Here is a 27,693-nt window from a genome sequence, read left to right as displayed (position 1 = left end):
AACATTTTTAAAATGTTAATTTATCCCTGTGATGCAAAGCTTTCATTATCATTACTCCAGTCTTTAGTGTCACATGATCCTTCAGAAATAATTTGCTGCACAAGAAACAATTCTTATTATTATTCCCCCAGGTTTCTTCATTTCCATGTTCTTGAATAGAGAGTTCAAAGCAACAGCATTTATTTGAAATCAAACCATAGCGATCCCAAACTTTTGAATGGCACTGAGTTTCCATGAAGGTTCAGATCACTTAATGTCATACTGGCCACCCTTAATCCCAGCTACCATCAACTGAATACGGTGCCACTCAAACTTCAATCAAACAAGTATTTGATCTGCTTAAATCAGACTTTTTTTTTTACTCATAGTCTGCTGAGAGAAATCACATTGTGCCAACCACTGATATCAATACCAGCTGATTTTCAACAGCTGAAGATCATCCTTCATCTTAGGATTTGTTCAGACATTTTATTGGCATACTTGAAAGAAATCCATTTGTTTGTACTATGAACAGCAAAAATAAAACTCTATGAAATCCTGTTTTGAATTCAAATAAAGTAAATTTGGATGAAATTACAACACAAGTCATGATTGACATAATGTACAGTCCTCTCTTTCCACAATGACAGCTTACAGTGGTTACGAATAACGTTTCATGGTGTTGTGCTGATGCTTAAGTTATTACTATGGCAACTGATGTAGTGAACATTCAGTCCTAAAGACTAAATCTGAGAAAACGGATCTGAATGACTGTGAACAATGCCTTAAAAGACAAGATGGCATTATGAAACATGCAATAGGAAATTACAGCGGAAATGAAATAGAGTGTAGCAGTGACTCACCAGTTTGCCACCAGTGATCCAGCACTGGGACTCCAAAACTCCTCTTGGCCCATTCAAGGGTCTCTATGTCACAGCGCTCTCCGGCTACAAACAAGTTCCTCAGCCTACAGAAAGAAAAAAAACCCAGCTCTTAGAAAGTCTGTAAACTTTTTTTTGCAGAAAACAAATGTGTGAAGAGCAAGAATGCAGGTCTGCATTAAATATTTACTGAACTCATTTTTGGAGTAAAGAATCAAGAAGAACCGACAAGCGGTGATTGGATGAAGCACAGCGGGTGTAAAGGTGAGGACTCACTGTTCCTGTCATCAACGCTCAAACAAGGATTGGATTAAACCATGCTGCGGGTGGTCACATCACACAATCCTTTCATCTGCTCAAGTCTACAGTAAACACTACACCTGATACCGAAGGGACACTCACTAAGAAGCAAAGGACAGTACCAGGGATGGAAATTAACTTTTTTGTCCACAGGCCACTGTGGCTGGTGGATTTAAAAATCTACCAGCCACTCAATGTTTTTACCAGCCACTTTCTTGTTTTTAACCTACAATGTGTAACTGCATGTGAAAATTAATACTACAAGATCTACAATACTTAAGCAGTTTATTTAATCTCAAGTCTCAATTAAATACTGACATTTTCTCTTTCGTTCTTATACACACACCAGGCAAGGCATTATGGGTGCGTTAGTAGGCCCACCCACTTCACTTTTCAACAGGCCCACCCAAAACTTGTCTTCAAAAAAAAAAAAAAAGTTTATATATTCTAATTTTGTCAAGAACTATAAAAAATCGTCAATAAGATCACAATTTGTGCTAAAATAGTCTAAATGTTTAGTTTTAAATTTTTTAAAAAGCTGGTTATGTCTATCTTGATGTTTCTGCGCAAATTCAGCAGACGGGTTTGTTCCGATCAGAGCTCGTGAGTGGAGAACGCATTTCTGAATAGCTCGCTCATTCCGCAAGGTCGCTCGCTCAACCCAGAATGGCCTGATCCTGGTTCGAAAATATGTGGAATAGGGCTGCCCGACTTAAAAAAAATTCTAGTCGACTAGTTGTTGTTCATTTAAGCCATTCGTGGACAAATCGCCCCTGTATATTATTTTAATTATGCTTAAATAGGCTATAGCCTACAGGATAATGCGCGTTTACGTAATATAGCCGCACTCAAGCGCACGACCGCACGCATAAAGCTTGCCACAAAGAACCGGTAAAAGTAATGAAAATTAATGCGTCTAAAATAGCAAGGAGACATTTAATTATTTATTAATAAACTGGTGTTTTGCGGATTCGCCATGAACGCCAGAGAGAAATGCACATTTCATATGGATTTCACAATCAGAGAGCCTATTTCTTTTGGTTTTGCATATTTTCGTTTAAAAGTAGACATTTCAAGCTTTCTGTAATATATAGCCTATATTTCTCAAATCTGTGAGGCACAAGCTGAGTTTCGGCGCTCTCCAGTTCACATGCAATGCAAGTGATCATGCCGGCGCCTTAATACATTGTCTGCTATATATTTTCTTATTATTTATTATAAATACAGGCAATTCGTTGATAAAACATTGATCAAAATTAAGATACAATTTATACAAAACGAAAATCTTTTAAAAAGAGCCTTTCTACAAAACAAAACTCAATGAAGTGGTCAAAATCATGTCTTACATGTCATGTCTCCAGACATATTTGCGCATCTCATGATGTATCATATCTTTCTCGGCGAACAGCGCCGTTGCTGGGAGGGCGCCAGCGCCTCTGCCTCGCGAGTGGATGATAGCCCTGAAGACGCCAATGGTAGGCTATACCTTACCTTTAGTGGTAGTATAGGTACCTTTTGTTAAGTTATACCTCAAGAGTCTTCGTAGCGCACTAAGAGACAACGGTATGATGCGTAATGGAGATTCCAAAGCGCTCTTCTTTGGTCAGAACCATGGAGAGCGATCGCGGATAGGTCCGTCCTATGCACCGACACTTTTTACAATGCAACAAAATATTTAAAGAGCATCAAGCTATTAAAATCTATATTTTATTTTATATTTTAATCTGTTATTTTATCAGTCATTTTTATTAGGTTAAACAGTGATTGAATAACGGTTTTAATTTAACGTTTTTAATTTAAGGTCCACCTTGTCTCGTCGTAAACTAACCAATCTCGGGACTCCCCATTGTCTGCTTTTCTCCATCGTTCTTTAAAAAAACGTTTTTTTACCTTCGATGTAATGCCAAATTTTTTTGAAGGTGTGCCTCCTCTAAAAGTGTCCGCCGTCCATGTGAAACAGTATGCTTTTTTATTTTTATTTACCCGCCACGGTGGCCGGTAGGTGAAGCGAGTTTACCCGCCACAACACAAAATCACCCGCATTTGGCTGGTGGCGGGTGCTAATTTCCATCCCTGGACAGTACATTTTTCATCCAAAACCCACATGGTTCTTGAAAATGGATGAGTTTATTAAAAATATGGAAGATATATACTAGTGCACAATCACATTCTTAAGACTTATTTTATTTCACATTATTAGCATTTCCATAAATTATTTAGGAAACAACTTTGATGTTTGTAATAGTATTTGCAGCATTTGGAGGCAAAACTCTCGACACATCTTACCCCAAAGCTTCTCATACAGCTACCGTTTTGAGTGAAATGCTTAATGGCTATTCTTCAGCCAAATAATTTACCTGGTTTTATAAACTAGCAATTTCACCAACGAGTACTGATATATATATATATATATATATATATATATATATATATATATATATATATATATATCATATTTTATATATTAAGACCTGAATAAATTAGCTTTGCCACAAAATTAATTTCACCTGCCACAGAAAATGTACTTTGACATGCAAAAAAACAATTGTTAGCATAAAAAACAGTGTACAGTTCACTTGATAAAAGGACTACACATCACCATTTCTTACCCCACTCTCCCCTTATGATCCCCCTTCAGAACTGCTTCTCTTTCAGTCAGTGTTTATGATCAAGTAACCATAATAAAGCTAAGTTCTTTTCACAGTTTCACTCCAGGGTCAAACAATGCAGAAACTATTCAATTACCTGGAGTCAAGGTCACATACAGTATGTGTGATCTGCATTACAAGAAGCAGGAGTCTGTTGGTGGGGCCAAAACATGATCCCCCGCCCCTCCCAATCCCAATGTCATTGCAGTTATGCGTATGGTGTGAAACAAGCCTTATGTGATCGTTAAAATGGCCCATTATGCATTTTTTTGGATATTATCTTTCATGTATTGTGATATAATTTGAATATGAAAGTGAACATGTTTGTGAATATGAAAGTTTCAAAGATCAAAGTGCACGATAAATTAAGTTACTGTCTCCCAAAACAAAGAATCGATTCTGAACTGCCTGAAAGGAGTCGTCAGCAATTCCAGTCTTACTTCCTGCACAAACCTATGTAGCTTTGTAATAAATTTTAAATAACGCCAGCCTATGGTCTTTGGCCTATGGCTGCCGGTGAACAGCGTGTACTTTGACCCGCCCTCAAACAGTGTAGTTCACGAAGCTCACGACAACATGGAAATGACCGACTATGTATATCATTCAGGATCATTCACTAGTGTAAGGCTGGAAAACTGGAAGAGAGGGCAACTCTCTGAGAGAACAAAGGAAATTAACATTTAAACTCACTCTTGTGCACTATCGAGACGCAAGTCTCACCTCAGAATCATCCTAATTTACATTTCTTTCCCTCTTCCCCCATCCCTTCTCCCTCATGCTGAGATCACCAAAATTCACCCAAGAATCTATATGGTCTAATGTGAATAATTATCATACAGTATTGGTATCATTTGAAATGTCTCAGTGCAACTGGTACAAAGGTCTCATTCCCAAAGAAGTAAAACAAAAGGTAATAAGGTTTTTAAGAGTTTACAGATAAATTGCACACAGAGGAGTGTGTACTTCCAGGCAAATGGCATCCTGCTCTCAAAGGTGTAAACTCTGAATGCAAATTCTCATTGTTAGCAAATGTTTCCATGTAAATCAACTTCTACTCCCAGTAAGTCTGGGACGGTGATTAATGTAAATTCCCACTGTGAACTCATGTTTACATGTGAAAAGAAGTTTCTGTCTATATAATGAAATGCAACAAGAGGCTCAGTGCGATTCGTAGCTCGAATTGGCCCGTGATCCTGCCCGAGTCTCTCAGCATCATGTATTTCCTAATGTCAAGGTTTGCATCTCTTTATTCCAGAGCATTTGATGTTTTTTATCTATTATCTTTGAACTGATTATGAAATTGGCATGATACATTTACCTGACATAATGAATTGTAAACATTTGATTTTATTCTAACGGACTCTGACATTATTTTCAGTAAAGAGTTAAAAAGAATAGTCAAACATTCGCTTACATTTCATGATGCACAGATATCATTAAAACCTTTCCATTTATCAGATGAAATAACGAGGTAATGCATATGAAAAAAATTATTTCATTTAATCAAATTACTTTGCCACGAGGAGAGATAGTAACCTTCACCCGCTGACCGGATGCCTCCACTGGGCCGATCGAGTCTGGCTTACAATATTGTGTAAAAGTGTGTAAGTAGGCGAAAAGATTACACTACAACTTGTGCAATAAAGGTACCGTTTGCAACAGTATTCGTGTTTACAAATCCATGGATGAAATAGATTCAGGAATCCATCTGAACAAATCTATCACAGCGACCTCCGGCAGGTGTGGGTTAACATCGGCCTTATGATCTTGGCGAGAAGGCAGATCTTGATCTTACAGCTTCACTGTAGATTCTCTGAGCTGGAAAATTCTATTGAGTCGAGTCGTGCCCTCTGGCATGCATTTAAACCCACGCTGAGAGCCGCCGACACGAGAGACACACTCCTGGACTGAGAGCCTGTGCTTTTGTGTAAAGTCACGCATTGCGTGGCTCTTTTTGGTTGAGCTGAATTGCCCTTCCTTACATTTCATCTTTGCGTTTGTTTTTCTTGCTTGTATCATTTAAGTTCAAAAATTAAAGTGGCTTATATATTCATTAAGGGTCATTTTAAAGAAACATAGCATAATAATAACTGACAGAGCCAGAGCCACATAAAGCTAGTTTAAATGTATATAATGGCCATGTGTTTGTAAGCCCAACTAAAGGTCCAATGGCTGTCTCCAATAATACGGGGAAGGTTTCTGTGTGTTACTGTCTTTCCTTTTACGCAACACAACAAGATTAAATGAAATACATTTTCTCATATGTATTACCTCGTTATTTCATCTGACTCCATAAATGAAAAAGGTTTTAATGATATCTGAGCATCATTAAAAGTGAGTGAATGTTTGATTATTCTTTTTAACTCTTTAAGTATATTTTACCCGTTCCGGATTAGGAAACTATGTCGCTCAGAGGACCTCACGTCTTTTGTTTAACACGGGTCTCACGTACACAAGCTCATCAGTTTTGATCATCAAACAGAGGTAACTGGTACCTGAGATCGGTCACATTCACGCTTACACAATCAAAGATACTTTGGTATAGCCCCCATGGAATTGCATACACTTGAATTTAACTTAACATTTACTTCAGTAGAGGTATGGCCACTACTACAGATATAAGATGACCAACATTACTTATCTTATAATATCTTTGGATTGGCCATGCCGTGGTTTCCCACGTACACACACACAGATTTAGGTTGGTCAAGCAGCACTTTTGCTGTTCTAAACAGAAATTCAACCTCTTGTCTTTGCAAACCAAGTACACTTGAATTAGTGCCAAATATTAGTCGTCACTAATCTGACACAAAACTTGCGGGAACATACAAATCCATTTAATCTACTTGGGAAAACAATTTCAGAGTCAGTCAGAATAAAAGCAAATGTTTACAATTTATTGACCAGGTAATAGAACAATAATTCAAAATCCAATACATAGAATAAAATAATCGGTCAACCAAATATAATAACAATTCGGAAATCGAGGAATTATAGAAATATTTACCTGGCAACAAAAACTACACACGGCGATCGTGTGGGAAGTCTACCTACAGCCTCCTCGAACCTTTGCCAATTTTCCTTATAAACCCAGATAATTCAGTATGCCAAATGGTGGTGTCTGTCATTATAATTAGATTTTGTTCCCCTATTGAGGGGTTCACAACTGTGAGGTCAGAATGTGAAATTGAATGGGTTCTTGATATCTGTGGAAGGGAATACTGATTTATATACAGGAGGTAGTTGAATGGAGGATGGGAGGGAGGGAGGGAGTTGAAGGGAGGGAACACCTTTAAGGGGCACACCACATTTCTCATATTTTATAACTTCTTTTAGCTTTTCATTATCACTGGTAGAATGAGACCATTTTACCAGGCGCACTGAGACTAAATGATACCAAACATGTATAGTTACTTTCTGTACACACTTAACATTGCATAGGTTTTCAGTGAGTTTTAGGTGAGGAGGAGAAGGGGGGAGCAGGGGGAGATTGTAAAAGTAAGGTGTGAGCTGCACTCTGTGGTGCATCTCGGATATTGCTGTTACATATGCAAAAGAGAGTTCAAATGTTAATTCTCAGGAGAGCCTTTTGTTTTCTCGAGGGGTAGCCCAGACTTGCTGGCACCCACCTTACATGTTTATTTTTATATTGAAAAATACAACTTCATTATTGCTACTATGATTTGCATAAGATTTTTATGCAGCATAAATATTCATGAGGTGTCAAAAAATGTAAATGAGCACCATCTACTAAATGACAATCCCTATTATGCTATTATTGGACAGTAATGATGTTTTAGTATTTTTTTATCTAGCTGGGTTCACTATGCTGGTAAAACTGTAATGCATTGTATTTTCAAAGCCAGATAATGTGAATGTGTGTGTGTGTGTGTGTGTGTGTGTGTGTGTGTGTGTGTGTGTGTGTGTGTGTGTGTGTGTGTGTGTGTGTGTGTGTGTGTGTGTGTGTGTGTGTGTGTGTGTGTGTGTGTGTGTTGTTCATTTTTATTTATTGCCTGTTTTTAATTTGGACATTGAGTCTGTAATAAAGTTTGATGATGATAATTCAGCAAGAGGATGAAAATGGTCACGTAGGTAAAGCTTCAGTTTTTTGCGCAATAAAACTTGATGAACATTGTAGATCACAGGGATAAAAGGGTAAAGCTACAGTATACCTCCAATGACACATCAATGCAATTCCTTTTCTGGTTCATTTTCTCCAGAGTGCGAGCTTTCATAACCATCTATTAACTGGACATTTATGTAAATGATTAATGGTCATGTGACTGAGCCTTTAAATGGGCACTGAATAGTTATTACAGGCAGAATATCATTTGAGTGCAAGGAAGAAGTGGAATTGCTGCTCCATAATGGTGCTTAATTTTAAATCAAAGCCATAACCATTGTATAGCAACTCTATACTGCTTTATTGAAACACATCCATTACTATCACCATGGTAACTGCACCTTTTTTTTACCCCCAAATGCACTTTCACAGCAAACAGCAACATAGTGTTTGTAGACAGAACATCCACACTAGAATCAACACTGTAATGGCATTTCTATTAAACCAGAGCTGTTTAGTGAAATGTAAATATTTTGAAAGCATTAAAATCTGATAACAATAATTAAATTCACATTACGAGTGCCTATATGCTCTATTTTGTTAGACAAAGTAATGATTTGGGGAACAAAACAAAACAGTGGCAACAGACATTAGATAAAATGGAAAAATGTGTATTCACAGCTATTATTTTAATTTAGGAGTCAACAATGTAGCTCGCCAAACTGCGACTAAGCAGGGAAATGACTTGTAAACAATGTCATGTTACATTTACCTTAAATTTACCTAAAAAAATAAAGTAAGTATTTTGCTACATATATGCAGTATATAACATATTATTTAATAATATCATTTAAAATATTATAATGGTATTATTATAAATCTACTAGGGCTGTCAACGAATATTCTAAATTCGAATATATATTCGAATAGTTTTAAAAAACAGAAATTCGAACGTGAAAATTAATATTCGAATGTGAATTTCGAATATGGAAAAACACGCCCGCGGAAGCAGAGGCGCGGCTGTCTGCTTTGCGAGTGGGCGCGCGCGCTGCCTGAAGCCTTGTTTATACTTTCGCCTGTCTCCACAGCGCGAGTCTCCGCAGACTGCGCGCGCACCTCCCCCAAACGGACGAGGCGTTTATACTCGACGCGCTCGCCGATGTACTATTCTTTGAAATGATAGGGGGCGATTCGCGCTCGTGCGGACGCGTCGAGTATAAACCAGACTTGAGGGACAGGTCACGAGTCGCACTGTCTAGCACAGCGTCACTGCTGAAAGTTGACAGTGCACTAAAAGACAATGGAATAAATTGCAGTCAGTTTTTCCTTTTTTTAATACAAGCACCAATAATGTAAGTAGCCTTTTTCTTTTTTAATAGCACTTTATTTTTTATGAACCTCAGGGTAAAAGTTCTTTGTTGTCACATTTCTCGGAATTGTGTGCCTCATTTTATTTAAAGTTAAACAGAAAAGTTCCATGTTTACCACAGCTCGCTCGGAGCGTTCAATGTCGGTTCTATACTGTAAAACTTCAATTAATGTTAATACATTTGTTTCAATCACTGAATGAAGCCTGCTATATTTGGGGCAAGAATCGCGACCTTAAATTGCTTGCACAAAACTCTTGATCAGCACTCAACATGTGCTTATTGTTGTTCATTTAAACCGTTATGAGCAGAGAGAGCGTGAGCGCGAGGGCGCGAGAGAGAGAGAGAGAGAGAGTGCCTGCGAGTGAGCGAGACTGAGGTCTGCGGTCTTGGCCATTAGTTTATTTACTTGGTTTTGTGTTGGTAATACATTGTCGAATATGTTTAAACTTAAATTAACTACCTATACAAGTTATGTATGTCTCTTTGTATTAATTTGTCCTGTTATTGACGTAATGCGCGTCATTGAAAAAATGCGCAACCAGATGTTCGAATAGTTCGAATATTCGTGTGTTTTTTAGAGGGAATATTCGAACGTCATTTTTGAGCAATTTTGACAGCCCTAAAATCTACATTATATTAGTTTGAGCTGTTCATTTAAACCTTTAATAATAAGCTGACAGGGCTCCCTGTATGTTAACAGCATTACATGCAGCTACTGTACCTGATATTTATTCAAATGAATCAACATTGAATCAAGATCGTAATCGAATCACAAGCTTATGGTTTTAAATCGTGAAATTTGAGTCAAGCACTAATAAAAACTGTATCCTACCAGTCATTGTACCATGTAAACATTGTAACATGTCATCACTAAACTTCATGATATTCTGTTTAGTTACCAAAGGTTTTGACAATTACAACACACTTATCATGATGCAAGGTTTTTTGTTTTGTTTTTACAATCCCCCAAACCACCATAGTTCTCACTACAAGCTAAACTCAAAAAGTTGACAGCCCTGGATTTGCATTATTTAAAAATTCCTAAAGGCAAAAGACAAGATTATGAAAACTAAAATAAACGTGTTATGAATAACTGCAATTGTACTTCCGATGCTGTGCACTACGCTTTCCATATCAAACACAGTTACTTACCGACATCACCATTAACATTACTGGGCGTTCGTTGCTAAGTCCTGTCCATTTGAGATCTCACTCAGTCAGATAATATAGAAGCCTTGCTTTTGCGTGGGAAAGAAAGTATAAGTAATTTTCGTTTTCACTCTGTTTGCTCAGTTTCTGTTTTCCTGAGTTCCTAGTTAGATAAGTTTAGTTCCGTGATTGTTAATTAGTCCCTCACACATGTTTCTGTTCAGTTTGATTACCCTTTCCATGTATTTAAGCCCTGAGTTTCAATCTGTGCCTTAGTTAAGGTGGTTATGTTAGTTTGTTCTCTTATGATCTCCTGAGTGTTCCTTGTTTATTTTATTAAAGACTATTTTTGTTCTCTATCTCTTTCTTTGTGCACTTCATTATAGCCAATGTGACACTGAAAGCCTGATGTCCAATAAGTCCAATAATTTTCTTTTGAAAAATAAACGGTCAAACAGCACAATAGCAATGTGCAAAAAACAGTTCAATGTACCAAGGCTGATGTTTACATTGTAAAGTGGCCCCAAGAAGTATTTGGACATGTAAGCCACAATTAAAAATGTATTTTATATTATATAACAATTTATTTTTCAAATTAATTCTTTTTTTAAATTATTGTTTATTGTTACATTCATCTTAAAAGGAATAGCCCAAAAAAAAAAAAAAGCGGGTCTCGGCGCTGTTGCTATTTTCCCGGCGGGATAAATGCCTCTTGCGCCCGGCGCAAATCTAAAAGGGGTTGGTCTGAAGTAGCTTCATTATTCATAGGTGTGGTTTGGGCGTAACGTGAAATAAACCAATCAGAGCGTCATCTCACATTCCCTTTAAGAGCAGACGCACTTTTTCCATAGCGGATTGCTATTGTAACGGCGGATTTGCCAGGCGCGCGCCAGGAGCGGTTCACAGCCAAGGAGAGCAACGCTCTCGTCACGGCCGTAAAAGAGAGAAGTTACATTGAAATGGAGAAACCCACCCAAATTAACTTCGGTTAAACAGGCGTATGATAATTTGGGTAAATGTGTAAGCTAGATGTATGCTATTATAATAAATTGTCTATCTATCTATCTATCTATCTATCTATCTATCTATCTATCTATCGTAATAATGTATGATTTGCACAAGTTCATTCCCTAGTTTACCAACGTGCTTCTGTGGAGGGAAAAGCGCGCTTTGCGCGGGTTCAAAATAGGAATGATACATGCGTCGGTGTACAAAGTCAATTGCGCTGGGTGCAAGATAGGGCCCATAAAGTCACTGGCCCTTGTTTACAAACAACTGAACAAACGGCAGAAAACTGGGCGTACGGTCGTTTCAACACAAAACCGGACATTTGTCTACGATCAAATCTCACGTCATGTTTCAACTCCCGTACGCAAGTTTTTGTGTCCAGCATAGTAAATCTGGTGGAGAATTGTTTTTTGAGAAAAGCATTTTGACTGGAATGAAAACATATGAAGCCAAGCCACATATTCATAATTAAAAAAATGTGTTGCCAATGGTAAAATATTTTATTGATAGTGTGTCATTTAGTCTATCCATAACATTAATAAAGTATTTTCTTGTAGTAAATAATAATTTAATTGTTTGCAATTACGAGGTTAACAGGTGTTTTTGGTATAAGATCAATTTCTCTTTCATGAAATTACTTCCTCTTTTGGCCAGGTTAAGTTTTCTCCATGTCATAAACTCCTTATATGGACGTGATATTTCAATGACAACTGTTTTCATACGCTACATTTATTAACGTACGATCATTCGTACGTTGGGATTGGCGGCATACGAATGTTTCATGAATCACAAATGAACCCTGTCGTAAGATGATTTCTGCACTCATTTCTACATTAGATTGGACCACTATGAGGGGAACTGACTTGCATCTATGAAAAACGTCCTTCTTGTTCAGTGTTAAAATAATTAGTTAAAAGTTAAAAAGTGTCTCAGAAAAGTACTGTTACCTCTGAGGAAAGTAGCATTATTTGCCACTTGGTTTGATGCTTTGTATCTAATGCATTGATATTCAGATATTTATTATTATATTACTATAAGTGTCCAAAAACTTTTTTGGGATCACTGTAAATACATAGAGAAAGAGATTACTTGAATATACTGCACGTAAACATGTCATCAAATTTTAGGGGAAGCCGTGTTTCCTGTGTAGTCGCCACTGATCCAAAAATAAAACAAACTTGTTTGCAGATGCCTCACTGCATGTTACATGTCGTGGGCCATTATGCGAACAGGTACAGGTACAGATTTGAGTTTACCTGCTGAGCGGATACTGTTTCCCGTGTTCTGCCTGAGGGTCTTGTTGGCGAATGGCTCTGATAGCAGTGGGAGCGGTAAACATGGAGGCTGTTCCATGCTCAGACATCACACGGAAAAAGGCCCCGGGGTCCGGAGTCCCCACAGGTTTACCCTGCGGAAACAGCAACTGCTTAAAGCCTCAGAATGCATAAATGAGGCCAATGTCTTGAGAAACCATGGGAAAATGGTCCAATATTATGTTTAAAAAAAAATCAACAAAATTACTAAAAAACTACTGAAGATTTCCAGATAGAGTCTTTTGAAAAAAAGTAGAATTGTATAGCCTACTGAAGTTGCTAAAGTTTAATATTTTGCGCAGCCCTTTGTTGCAAGTATAACAATTTTCCCAACATTTTTCCCAAAAGTCTCCCAGTGTCAGACTGGATCAGCACGGGTATTTGCTGCGGTTGGAGAGTGAATATTAAATCAAGGATGTGTTTGAAATGGAGAGTGGTTTGAAAAGGTGCCTGGGTGGCAGATGGCCAAAACGTATGGCAAAGGAACAGAATGATATTGTTGCAGAGAGATTGCACACACAAGTAGCACTGCACAACGCTGAGCTGTTCAAATATTCATGTTTCTGCCATGCTGCTCAGAGAGAATTCTCTCAGAGCTTAACGATGACTTCATATTACAACAAATCAAACGGATTGCAAACAACACTCTCTTGTTTCTAGAACAGCGTTTGTGTTCATTTTAGTGAGAAAAAAATGGCCAATCAATTTCAAGTTATGAGATTTTTCTTAGACAAGCTTTGAACATAGATAACGAATAATTATTGTGACATTTAGGAGTTGTTATAGAAACAAAAATATAGGTCTACCTACGGCTGATTGATTCCAAAGAAAGAAAGTAAAGGGGGAAGAAACATCAGCTTCCCATGGATAATTGTGTAACTGAACAAGAACAAGGTTTTTCCTTGATTCACAATGTTCAAAACAAGGATCTGCATCTGTTGCACGTCGGCATCAATCAGTAATTGGCAGGCGTTTAATGTTTGTTTTGTTTACCTTACTGAATCACTTGCTATGTAATATAAATTATCCAATATTAAATAGATTTCTGATTTTTGAAGTGAGTGATGTTTGCTCAGACAGGTTTTGCCAGGTCTTTGCTTTGCGGTTGCTGAAGTGTTCTGAGGGGTTTTCAGTGCATTGCTAGGTGGTCTTAGGGGGTTCTTCGTTATTGATAGGGCACTGATAGGTAATTATTAGTGTGATCTGGATGGTTACTTACTAGCAAAACAGCCCATAGTCTAAATACTGCTGCTGCTGTTGTTTTTTGGTTTGCCCATTTTAAAGTCAACCAGGGTAAAACTGTATGATGGCCGGTTGCTTAGAAAGTAAAATCCCACCTATGCTGTCGTCCTATCTTGAAAATTCTGTCATTGTTTGCTCACCATTATGTCGTTCCAAACCTTTCTTCCTTGTAAACAAAAGAAGATCATTGGAACGTTGGGGTCCAAGCAACATTTGACCCCATTGAATTAAAAAAAATAATAAAAATTTTAATCAGCTTCTTTTATGTTCCAAAAAAAAAGAAGAAGAAAAGAACAAATTTAGGATGACATGAGGGTGAATTAATGAAAAATAAATATATATAAACATTTTTGGGTGAACCAATTACTTCAATACGTTCTTGCTAGTGCAATTTGGAGATTTGAAATTTTGAAAATGAGAGAAAAAAAGAACCAATATTTATTGTGATATGCACCACACAAATAAATCTGAACGATTCATATTATTTTGAAGTAACGATATACAGAAGTCGACATTTGAAGTGGATCAAAACCTTTCATCAAAGTTCTACATGGATTTTGAACAATACCCGTTCTTGTCTTGGGACAACTTTTTGATCAACTTCAAATGTTGACTACTGTATATTTCCCAGTTATTACTTTATTAATTTCTTTCAGCTTTAGTCCTGTACAAAGACAACATAAATCTCTACAATATTACACTATTTTACCTACAAATATTTTACAAACAGGGTCTCTTGCAAGGGGGTGATTATATTTGGGGTCATTGGCATCAAAAAGTTTGAAACCCGTTTTCTTAGCAATCACCACTACTGAATAAATTAGATCCGGTTTGGCATGTTGCATTAGTTGATAGTATAAACCCAATACGACCATAAATGTGCATAATTACAAAATACATTAATTAAAAGAGCCTGAGGGCTTTTTGGTCTGGGCTGCGTTTCCCAAAAGCATCGTAAGCCTAAGTTGATCGTAGAACAATTGCCACCAATGTTCTCTACGATCAACTTAGGCTAACAATGCTTTTGGGAAACGCAGCCCTGGACATTAACATTGTATGAGAGATCTGTTGAAATCAAACTTCCAATACAGCAGACTAATAAATTCTGCTGTGCTAGCATCTCCCATTTTCTCATGTGGAGCGAAACAACATCTAATCAGCAGAGGAGATGCCAGTGCTGAATACACCTTGACAGAAAACCAAACAGTCTGATCGTCTCCCACCGAGTGCAAATGATTTTAATATTCATGCTGCGATCTCAGCTAAGACTCAATGAGGAGAACTAGATTAATACTATAGGAGCTGCTTTGTTACCTTTGCTTTGGAACAAAAGCTTACGAAAAGCAACAGCAAATCGAATGCTCAACAAAGTCAAACTGAGCCAGTGATTCAGGAATTTTGCTTTAGAGAGTCCCCTCGAGAAATGAATGCTAGAGCCTGTAAAATTCCACAGTATGGACATCAGTTCAGCATAAGTGTCAGGATCCAGCAAACCACAAATGCAGGTAATTGAGTGTTAGCTGGAGCAGTTCACAGGTCAAATGCTGTAAAGCACTCACACTCATTTCACATTCGCACATTTTTGCACACACATGCCCCGTACCTCGTAGAGCACGGTTGTGTTGCCGTGTAGAAGCGGACCGTAGCAGATATACGAGTGGCCCACCACCCAGCCAAGGTCAGACGCGGCCCACCAGACCTGACAGAGAGAGACGTGAAGGTTAAACGGTGTGAGACAGATGCTTTTTCAAGGGGTCATGTCATGCATTTATCATCATTTTGGTCAACCAAGGTCAGACTAAAACTATCAAAAAGCCTGTAAACTTCAAATGAGAAGGTGCAATAGTGAAATTATGACTATTTAGAAATTGGACAGGCAAAAAAGTCCATTGTCTATAGTCAATAGTGTAGCGATGTATGAAGCACAGCTCACATATACTGTAAGTCACTTTCAAACCAATCAGCTTTCCAGCTTTCTGTAGGTCAATGCGACGAATTTGCGCTGGAAATCTTTCGTGCCAATGCTAAATTTCAGATGGTGTGGATTCCTATTGAAATGACTGGATAATGTCCACAAAAATCTGCTAAACAATGGTAAATGTGACCTTCCCTTACCATTGGAATCCTCAGAATGGTTACGCAGAGCGGCAGGTGCTACACAATTTTTCCCCATTTTACTTGTATGCATTTTATGCAACTTTTTAATGAGCACTCGGTTTAGATAGGGGAGGAAGTATGTTTTCAAAGTACATCAAATCTTTTTATAAAAATGTAGTTCTTCATGACATTACCACTTACAAAAATCACAGATCATGACGTACCTCACCAGGAGACAGTCCATAAATGTTAGACATGGTCCAGTTTAACATCACAGCATATCCTCCTGAATCTCTGACTACACCCTGAAGAGAAGAAAGAAAAGAAAGACATTTTTTACAGGAAACAAACATCCCTGTTAAGGCCCGTTCATCCCAAGAACGAGAACTAAAATGGCAAGATAACTATAACGATAACAAAAAATTTCTGTGCAATTTTTTCCCTTAACAGTGCAGCAATGCATTATGTGAGTACGCCAAATAAATCTGGCTTTAAGCGAATGCATGTCACTCCTGTTTCACTTTGTTATAATTTTCATGTAATGGCAAATATTTGTGGTCATTGTTTAATTTTATTATTTGCGAGTTTCACTTTAACTTTTTATTCAAGTAATGGCTTAATTATGTGTGAAAGCAAAAAATTTAATTTATAAATGATTTATAAATGATTATTCCATAACATTTTAATATTCATAACAACAACAACTATACTGATAGTGGCTGGGTTACAAAATCAGCGTGAATGGAAAGTGAACTGAAGTGGGTTAAATGTTTGACAGTAACTGTTATTTTTGATCAATTTAATGCATCCTTGCCGAATAAAACTTAAAATTTCTTTTTAAAAAAAATCATAATGACCCTAAACTCTAGAATTGATAGTGTAAATGTAATAATAATTATAGTAAATAAAGAATAATAACCAAAACTAATATTCAGGGAAGACAATTATCCCTCGTTTTATTTGATTGGGGGGGTCTGGAAAGGTCTGCTTTAATACTGCTATATTATTATTAATTTTCTATTATTCATGTAAATAATTATTCTACCTATTTTTTTTTTCAAAGCCTTCAAGACAATCATGTATCGTGTAATCATTTATTTCATAATCATGTGAGATGAACAAAACACAATTAATCGCCATTTTCTGTATTACAATTCATTTTGTCCTTATTGTCAGTAAATCATTATCAAATCAGGCTGAGGATTGATACTGAGGGACACATTTTGAGTTGTAGGGTGATAATTAGATCCTGTGTGTGCCAAGCAGACTTAGATCCATAAATCTGAGGGGTGTGTGTGTGTGAGGGCCATTAGCAAGTGTTTTATGTACAGAGCAGCATTGCCTTGAGCCATATATTTCATACTGGCTGAAGACAGGGTCAGTGGAGAGCCGTATTTGTTCGCTCTGCCTTCAGGCCTTGTAACTTCCTCCTGTGCTCCTTGTACTCCCTTCTCTTGTCTTGCTTCTTGTTCAGTCAAAGTACATATAAAAGTGAGTTGTTAGGGATTGACAAGCACCAGAGGCATGCTGACGCAAATTTCAAGACGCTTTTCACCTCTTGGACAATATTAAATAGACAAAATAAAAAAATGATTGGGGTGGAACAGTAGAATAAGTAAGGTGGGACATTTGATGGGATCATGTAGGAATTACAAGTTTAAGAATACACTGCTTAAAATGGTTAAAAACAACCATTGCTAGGTTATTTGGCACCCCGATTCTGAGTAAATATTGGACATAGATATTATTTCTGGGTAAATACTGCATAGAACACATGCTGGGTTATTTTATTTTGGGTTTTATACATTGCTAGTGCTATGCCAAACAACCTCATATTGAAGGTTATTCTTTTTAAATAATAAATCTAAAATCACTCTTAAATATATAGGACAGGGACAGTATAAAATATTAAATCATTTTTATTCAATAACAAGTCAGTCTTTGACAATCATAAAATACTCAAAAACATATTGAAAATGTTTTAGAAAGTGTCAGGATCAGCCTCGGAGAATCTGGTGGAAGAAAACTGGCATCAGTAGAGTATCAGTCTGTTCCAATTCATTAAATAACAATCTTATGCTAATAATCGTGTTTGCAAGGCTACATCAAAAACAGCTTTACCTTGTGTCATCTCGTCTGCCAGACATTTAAGTTTCAACCCATCAAACGCGACACTAGCTAGATATTAGACCAATAGACCTGCTCGCATTGTAGTCAACAGAGAGGGACTGTATAAACCGCATGAGCATGTCAACTTTGTTGCATAGAGCGTTGACGTGTCTCAGCCCTGGTTGCAGAATTCGTTTGGCAGGGGGTCAAACTTCCATTTGACGGCACGTGACGGTAGTGTAGATCCGGTGTATGCTGCGTTTGTGGAAGGAGAGCGTTCCAGAAGCAGGCGTTGGCTGTGACGGACATGTAAACAAAAAAGGTATAATGTGAGAATACAGATGTTTTTACTGTTTCTACAGTAAAAAAAAATCTAAATAATTTAGGAAAACAATGTAATACAAACCTTAATTTCATTCAGGAAGTTTCCCTTCAGGACGTTTTCTCTCAGAACAGACCACAAATGACCGTTGGCAAATTTATCCAGTTTTAACCAGTTTGGCACGGACTACCTAACACTGGGTTACATTGACCCAGCGCTGGGTAGGTATGTAGGGGGTTTCTTCATTTGGATTGTCAGTACAACTGACCAAGCAGCTGAGTTACACAAAAACTACCCAGAACTTGGGTAAAAATAATAAAAAAATAACCCAATAAAAATTACTAAACAGGCTGAACCAAAAATATAACCCAGCATTTTTAGCTGATATTTTGCTGGTCATCAAAAAACACTGTGAATAACGCAATGATTTTAAGGCATTTTAACTAGACATGGCATATTTGTAAAATAAAAAACAACCTGCAGCTTGGAAATACCCAGTCAAGCCAGCTGTGACAAAGTTACTGGTGCATGCTTATTAAAATGATTACAATATTTTGCAGAGAGAGAGAGAGAGAGAGAGGGGTGATTTTAGTGTTTCTTTCAGTGAATTGATCAGCTACTATTCACATAATGAGAAAACAAGATACCTTAAATTAGGAGTTCAAGGCTTTTTTGTTTTTTGTTTTACTTTTGTAGCAGTGTCCTATAGTGAGGAAAACACACACACAATGTAACGGCCAAAGGCTATGGAATAGGGATGCTCATAATTAACTGGTTAACTGACAAAAGCATTTTTCAAGATATTTCGAAAATGTTTACTGCATGTAGCCTACCTCTCTCATTTGGCACAAATTCAAATGTTTCCATATTCGCTTCCATATGTTATTCCATATTTGGATGCAAATCTATGATGTATTATGTCAACTATAGGCTTTGTACTTTACTTATGTTCCAATAATAACGTAAAACATCATCCTTCACGTGCTTAGCTTGGCAGCACAGTGTGGCGGTGATCAAAATGCTACCAACATTATATTTGCATTGTTTTAAGAATAGATTTAAGGTTTGGGGTAGGTATGAACCTCATATAAAGCCTCAAACCACATGAATATTGTGCTCTAGTAAGCTTCTTTTTGTTAGCGAAAAGCTTACAGAGCTTCAGGCAGCATCACAGCAACAGGCTAAATCCTTTATACTAAAACAAGCTTCTTCCTTTTTATCTTGAATACACAAGAGAGTTTATAAAGACGTATGGCTCATAGTCTCCTGCTAACACAATACGCAATAAACAAAGCACCAAACAGCATGGATCTATTCCACAGTAAACAATTTCATTCGTTCCCTCAGCTGAGTGCTTTATCGCCGTGTACTGTCATAAACAAGATTTTACCTTAGGAGTGCCAGTAGTGCCGGAGGTGTACAGGACGTACAGAGGATGATGAGCGGGGACGGACACACAGTCATGAGGGCGGGCAGTGGCCATTTCCTCCTCCCAGTCCAAACTCAGGTCAGGACGCGTGGACACCCTTTCCTATGGGAAAGAAATGAGTGAAAGCATGCCCCTCAAAATGATCAGAGAATGATATTAGGAAGCAAAATGCTCAGTCCAGGCAGCAGTTATTTTAGTATAATTTAAATAATTGTATCATTTTTATTAATATTTTGAGTTAGCTTTTATTTTTGTTTGATCATTGTTTTTGTAATTGTTCTTTTATCTTTCATCTAATATTTAGATTTTAATTTAGCTTTATTTCAATTAACAAAAAAGTTTTAATAGTTTTAGTTTTACTTTTGGTTTTAGTTAACAATAGCAACACCGCCAGGCAGACATACAAGTTATTTTGTTTCAATTTTATGGGAAGTCCAAAGTGCAAATCCAGTGTTTCAGGTGCCTTAAAGGAATAGTTCACATAAAATATTAAATTATGCCATGATTTATGCACCGTGATGCTGTTTCAAAGCTGTATGACTTCCTCTTTTGTCCCCTACTTGTATTTCAGGCATATCGCGTTCAGTTGTGAGAAACACAAAAAAGCTTCTTTTTTTTAAGTCTTATAGACTCGTTTTACGTTAATTTGATTAATTACAGGTTTTTAATTACAATTTTTTACAATGCGTCCATTGCTCGCAAATATCAAAATGCAACAGTTGATTTCATAGGAAAAGTGTGTTAACCCAGTGTTTTGGTATTTGTTGTGGCAGTGCCTGGATGTGTTTTCATTCTAATCAAGTAGTTTTGAATATTCCAAAAACATCTGTAAATAAGATCCTGTTATTGAGTAATCTTCTAAAGTTCTAACGGGATGTACACTTCTGGGGCTGGCAAATTCTCCCCTCACATATGATTATTTTTTTTTTTATTTTTTCAAGACGTGTTCGTCTTCACCAACCATGCGGGATTCATCCGGTATCCCAAACCGCTGGCAAATCGAAAAGCTATTTGCAAACAGTTTCCATGACAACACAGGATGAAGCTTAAGCAATTTCCTGCGTTGTGAAATCAACATACTGATTGTAGATGTAGCAACATGAGAAAACACATTTAAATTAAATTTAGCAAGAGTTTTTTGAAATGCTTAACGCTTTGAACATTTGATTTCCTAATATATTTTGAGTGGTACAATATAAAGTACAGCTAAACAAATGAAGAAAGACTAACTTCTACAACGATTTATGTTGGTTGAGAAGGAGGACGTGAAGGTTGAATTTAGAGGTTCACTCTTTTAGACAGGGGACCACATTTGAATTTGTATTCTCTCACTGCATTATCTTCTCTTTTAACAGTTAATAGGCAGTAAAAACTGTGCCAGTTTGACAATGAAACTGGCATCCAGGTGCCGTGGGGTTTCTGGTAACTCACCATGCTGGGCCGGTTGTAGATGAGGACTTTGTGTGGTTTGTGAGTGCTGAGCTCCAGAGCTTTCTCCACCAGGGGAATGTACTCCACTCTTCTGCCTGGCTCGATGCCATATGATGCTGTCACCAGCATCTTGGGCTGCGGGGAAAAAGATGATTTAAGAGAGCAAGTGGTTTTCGCAACCTCAGCAGAGATATGCATTTACAAAAATAGCTTTTTATTATTCATTTTCATAAAAAGAAAACCCAATGGCTTGCCTTAGCATGGTCGATACGGACGGAGAGCTCTTTGGAGGCAAATCCTCCAAATATGAGGCTGTGGGTGGCACCAATACGGGCACATGCCAGCATGGCAAACATGGCCTGAGGAACCATAGGCATATAGATCACCACCAGATCACCCATCTTCACGCCATGCCTCACCAGAACTCCCGCCAACCTGGACACCTACAAACAGGCGTGTAGAAGCTGAACTTTATGGATACGTATACAACCTGGAGTCAGAAATCTTAAAATATCAATTAATCAAAACAACAGAAAATGTACACTGAATGCAAATTTGTCCAGCATTTTATGAAGTATAGGAAGGTTCTTGGTTTCAAAGGCTTGATGTGCGGTCAACATTTGATCTTGTCCGGTGAATTTTCGTGGGCAAAATCAAGTCATTTCAATAGGAACCCACACAATTGGGAATTTCGCCAAAGATTCCCCATACAGATTTATCCACGGGTTCAAGTTGGTCATGGAAATTCACTCCATTGACCAGCAGAGAGCTGCTTTTTTTGAAAGTGCCTTCTGTGTGAGCTGTGCTTCATACATCACTACACTATTGACCACAGACAATAGACCATTTTTGCCCGCGAAATTTCTCTAATGTGACCGCATCTTCTGTGTTTTACCTGCTCCTGCATTTCTCTGTATGTGATGACCTGTTTCGTGCCGGTAACTGGACTGTCATAAATGACAGCTGCTTGATCACCTCTTCCATTCTCCACATGCCGATCAACAGCATTATAACACATATTCAGCATTCCTCCAACAAACCTGTAATGGAAACATTTGTTCTTAAAGAAATAGTTGAACAAAAGTAATACTCATGTTATGATACCTTGACCATGATCAATTTAAAATGCTTTAAAAAATACCAATCAAAATGTTCAAAATACCATTTACCATCAATGCATTTCAATAGGGTAAAATAATTGCCAGCCACTATTTCAGCTGCCTTGGCTTTGCAAATATTTTTTCCATTGGCATTTTTTTTCGGTGAATCATGGTGAATCATAGCGTTACAAACTTTAATATGAGGCAAAACATTTATTTGAAAATCGGAAAGTACATGAGAAAAAAACTAAAACAATGGATACATATAAAGCGTCCTGATTTTAAGACAAGACTCATATATATATATGTGTGTGTGTGTGTGTGTGTGTGTGTGTGTGTGTGTGTGTGTGTGTGTGTGTGTGTGTGTGTGTGTGTGTGTGTGTGTGTGTGTGTCAATCCACAACCCACTAAGAAATAAAACCTGCGTTTACCACCACAAACATAATCTTAAATATGTATTAGTTTCAGGGGTGCCGCCAGAAATTCTGGGCCCTATGGAAACCAAAATTTCTGGGCCCCCTACATTTTTTACAGATAAAATTTAACCCAATAAACATGCCCTGTATACTTTAAAAAAGATACTTAGCACATTGCATAGTTGCATACGAGGTGCAGACAATAACACACACACGTAATAACCATATTATTTTGTTTTCTTAATATAAAATATTAAAATATCTATTTTGTAAACTCCTTATAGCCAATGGTTAGCCTACTACAGACATGTTTTATTCAATTTTATATTATTTTTTCTGGGGCATTTTATTCATATTAAGAACGTCAAGTTTGACAGCATCGATCGTAGCAGCAGCAGCACTGTCACTTCACAGAACACACGACACACACGGCAAACTGATTTTGTAATTTTTGAAGCGTGTAGATTACTTTTTGTTTTGTAAAGTTATCATCATGTGGCGAACACAGTAGATAAGACGTGTTTAGAGGCTTCAATCAATCTTCGTGAAGTTTCGCGCTCAGGCTCACCTTGTTCGGCTGACTGTGCGTTCACACCGGACGCGAATAGCGCGTCAAATTCGCGCCTGCCGCGTCTAGTTATACGCTTGACCACTTTGTGTTAATTCGCGCGTCAAGAGCGAAATTGACGCGCGTAAAAACAAAAGTTTGAAACGAAATTACAACGCGTCTTTGCATCGACTTAACATTGAAATCACTCGCGCCTGACGCGCTATTCGCGTCCGGTGTGAACGCACCATGAGACGGGGACGGGGGACGTGGGGGAAGGAGGACGTGGGTGTGCAGCAGCCGCTGAATCTGTGTCTACGAGACATGATAACCCGGAGACAGCAGAGATGTTATTATTGTTGGATGTAAATCATAATTCAGTAATTATTTTACTTAGCTAGCTAGATAAAAGCAGGTCATGTAGCAACAAAAATAAGTAGCCTAACTCTGAAAGTTTTGGAATACAGGAATAGGGCAAGCTACCTTTCTTTTTGAAAAACTGTGTGACATACTGTCGACTTCGGCGTTCTCTGTCTTCTATTTCCGTTTTTGATGCCCTGACTTTTGATGTGACATGCCTGCGTGTGTCACTGTCTGCGCTGCATCATAGCAAGTGCAATAAGCAAGAGACGCTACACGAGCGATCGTAGCTCGGACAGCGCAGGTGGAATGAACCATTGTGAGGGGGAGGGGTGTGACTGAAACAGTAAATACATTATTTGTTTTTTAAATATTAAATCTATGGTCAAAACGTACAAAATACACATTTAGTGCATGAGGGGCCCTAGCACATTTAATGTATGTATAAAAAAGAGAAAAGAACTAAGAAAAGAAAAAGGGGGTCTGCTCTTCTGGGCCCTAAATCAGCCTGGGCCCTTAGAATCGTCCTAACCTTCCACCCCTTTACGGCGCCCTTGATTAGTTTACCACTTTGGTTGTTACTGGCTAAGATTAGAAAACACTATGCCTACACAGAAGAAGGGGTTCGCGCTGTTTTTGATTGGCCTATACACACTTGCGTCAGACATACGTCATTCCGGTGCGTCACGCGCCATTAGCGTTGCGTTTTTAAAAGAGGGCGCGTCAAGTTAAAAAGAAATGCAAATTGTCATAATTTACTATTCCTCATGTTTTGTTTCTCCCAAAAAGCCATTTCTTTCAGTAGAACTGTTGCTTTGAAGAATGTTGACTGAACGGCTCAGTCATTAACTTTCATAGCATTTATTTTTCCATACACTGAAAGCGAATGGTGACTGAGGCTGTCATAGTACCTCACAATATTTTTGGTGAACTTTCCCTTTAACAGTATCACGCCCGAGACCCATGTGTTCAATTCCATTATGTTACTGTTGAATGTAACAGTAATGTAAACATAATGTCAAAGTCCCCTAATACTGTACTTACCATTTTGGAAACACTGTGTCCGTATTATCCAGAGTTTTGTTCCAGTGTTCAAACCAAGTAATTCCACGAGCCGCTTCACTCCAGAACTTTTCGGGTTTGTCACGTGCCAGGCCAAACGCGTCCTCGTATGTGTATTTTGATGAAAACGCACGAATAAAATGTTTCCTGTATGCGTTATAATTTGTGTTTGGCTTATAAGACAGCGGTATACATCCATGTCCGATATTTGTCTTTACCTTTTGCAGGTAACATGGTCCAGACACACCTGTGCAAGAAAACTTCAGACCCAACAAACCTCTAGAGCCAGCAGCACTCACTGTTTTGTTACTTTCCTTCACTCTAGACGCAGTTACATTTCCAAAGCAGATGGGTTTTAATCGCGTAGTTTGGAGAAGACGCATGATTTGGGGTTATCTTTTCAGAATATTGTCGTTCTGCTCCAGCTCTAATGTTTGCTGACGAAGAACACTGAAAAGAGCGAGCTCCAAATTTCCCAACTCAAAAATGGCCGCGCAATAATTCAATACTACAGATCACAGGCAGAGGCCACTCCAAGATACTGCAATCCATGCAATGAGACCGTTACGTAATGTTGGGGCTTTCTGAGGTGTCCTGCATGATTTATGAAACACAATGTTTAAGCACTGCTATAGTATGCATATAAATGCGTCTAGGAAAATAGCTTATACAATTGTTTTCGAACTGTTATGCCAAGAACCTCAAAATATGAAGGCAGCTATATATTATCATGTACAGACATTTTTATAGGCTACTGTGACTGTGAGCTGTGAGAACAAAATGTTAAGGGTGATATTAATCCAGCAAAGCCTGAAAAAAGAAAGAATAGTCAAACAATCTAGAAGACGACATGCAAAAATAAATGTTCCTCAAAACACTGATGTATTTTAATACAATGTTTCTAAAAAATTATGTATGGATAATCAAATAAACCTAAGTTGCTTCAGGTTGGATAAGTGATCTTGTCTCTCGAAATATTACTAACATTATTATGTTTGCTTTAAAAAAAAAAAAAAATGTATTCATTCAAAGATTTCACAACAACTACGTGTACCACAACCTGAAGGTGGGCATTTTTAGAATATGGTACTAAAACATTTACTTGCTAAAAAAGTTTTTAAAAAACGATCAATCGAACAACAGAAGGTATGTGGAAGATTGTTACAACAGGTTTTTTGCAAAAGTGTTAATCATGTTGATGATCAATTTAAAATAATATATTATGACACTGTAGGCTTTATAGGGTTAAAAAGACAACATGTTTTTTCCAAAAAATGTAATGCTTTTATATTTGCACAGCACTGTATTCAAAGACGATTATTAAAAATATTATGTGGAAAATATTTACTTTGTAATAAATGTAGTCTTTTTCTACTCTGAGCACTGTTAGCTTTAAATATATATATTTTTTTTTTAAACGCACAATTCAATGGACATAATTCAATTAAATTTTTTAGTATAAGTATTGTTCCAAAGCAGCTTTGCCTTAAAACCCCGTTAAGCAAGCTGAAGGCAACAGTGAACAGAGGAAACCCTAGGAAAATACAACACACTCTTTAGAAAGCAGAATGAAACTGTAATAATGTCAAGGGTTTGTTTTGTTTTACACTGTTGGTCTCTGAAATCTTCCACCTGTACCTCATCTTTACACACTTGTGGTTTGCTTTTTGGAACAGATTGTAAATACTTCTGTCACAGGAAAATGCTTAAATATGTTTGTTTGTTTTTCTATGGATTTTTTCTTACAGTGAACAGTATTCCACATTATATAAACATTTCGGTTGAAATAATAGATTCCACTCATATAGAACACTTTCACTCACTGTGTACTTCCATAATGGAAAAGAGCAGATTGGACACTCTGCAAAATATCTCATTTTGCATTTCACAGAGGAAAATAATTTATGCAGGTTCAAAATGACATGAGGGCAAGTAAATTGTAATTTTTTGAACTTTTTGAATTCTTTTAAACTGTTTTTCGGAGGCAATGTCTTATGCAGGGCTCTTGCAAGACCAGCTATTTCAGTCTTTAATGCCTGCTGTCCGTGTACATACACCTCTCTGACTGCTGATTGCAGTCCCATTTTAACTGTGCAACCTGGACACTGTGATTGAGTCATTCATCAATCTTGCTGGCAGTTAAGGGATGATGTGATTTACAAATCGCTTGTGCAATGTTTTCTATTAGAGTGGCTGAGGCGATTAATGCTAAGTGGTCCTGGTCTTGTGTGGCAGATTGTCCGTATGCAGATTACGAAGCGAATTGCTCAGGATTTAATAGAACTGAATAAGATGAATACATCTTGCAGAATGATGCACATTGCTAGATTGATGACATTTACCCTTTTTGGTTGCAAAACAATGATGTAACCAACTGTTACTGCAAAACAACAGCATAAAAAGCTGGTAAAGAAATAACAATGTGGTGTCTGCTGAAAATGTATATATAGGGGACATATCATACATTTCTATCATTATTTTTGCCCCACTTGAGGCCCACTTGTAATCCAAGTGCAGTTTTTAAGCCAAAACTGAAGTTACTCATGTGGTTTTTCATAACCCTTTTACATTTAAAGGGGACCCTTTCATGCAAAATAATTTCTTTGAACATAAATGTGTGTCGGCAGTGTGTGCACACAACAGGTACCGAACTGTAACTGTAAAGATAAGCCAGGTATCCTTGAGCATTCTTTCCTTGTAGGGTTGCATTTTGTGACATCACATCCTGTTTTTGGTTCGTTTAGATGTCTTTCGTCCATGTTCCGTTCATATTTCAGTGAACTGCACTAGAGTTCGTTTGGAAGTGGGCCAAGACCCCCTAAAAATGTGGGTCTCTGTCTGCTTGTTTGGTGCACACCAGGGTTCGA

General features: G+C 37.6%; 1 protein-coding gene and 1 long non-coding RNA gene across 3 annotated transcripts in view; both read right to left on the bottom strand.

Annotated features, from left to right (window-relative positions):
* The window catches only part of acss3 (acyl-CoA synthetase short chain family member 3), a 40,333-nt gene extending 14,990 nt beyond the window's left edge, over nt 1-25,343 (bottom strand). Inside the window, exons 1-9 of one of the 2 annotated variants that reach the window (XM_082168214.1) lie at nt 24,809-25,343; nt 22,237-22,381; nt 21,596-21,784; nt 21,342-21,476; nt 19,872-20,012; nt 16,275-16,355; nt 15,557-15,652; nt 12,655-12,806; nt 843-946 (exon numbers count right to left, since the gene is read on the bottom strand). In XM_082168214.1, coding sequence (XP_082024340.1) covers nt 843-946; nt 12,655-12,806; nt 15,557-15,652; nt 16,275-16,355; nt 19,872-20,012; nt 21,342-21,476; nt 21,596-21,784; nt 22,237-22,381; nt 24,809-25,209 — 1,444 coding nt within the window. In that variant the 5' untranslated portion in view covers nt 25,210-25,343. The remainder of the gene's footprint in view (nt 1-842; nt 947-12,654; nt 12,807-15,556; nt 15,653-16,274; nt 16,356-19,871; nt 20,013-21,341; nt 21,477-21,595; nt 21,785-22,236; nt 22,382-24,808) is intronic. The other variant, XM_082168213.1, reaches the window with a different exon arrangement.
* On the bottom strand, nt 16,894-19,865 carry LOC309497908. The gene is made up of 2 exons (XR_014205741.1): nt 18,172-19,865; nt 16,894-18,062 (listed from the first exon to the last, which is right to left on the bottom strand). It is a non-coding gene; the product is annotated as an uncharacterized lncRNA (long non-coding RNA).
* Nucleotides 25,344-27,693: the final 2,350 nt, after the last annotated feature.

This window comes from Leuciscus leuciscus, assembly GCF_965113295.1.
Source record: "Leuciscus leuciscus genome assembly, chromosome: 4".
Lineage (NCBI taxonomy): Eukaryota > Metazoa > Chordata > Actinopteri > Cypriniformes > Leuciscidae > Leuciscus > Leuciscus leuciscus.
The sequence above is the reverse complement of the archived record's forward strand: the minus strand, read 5'-3'. Positions and strand labels throughout refer to the sequence as shown.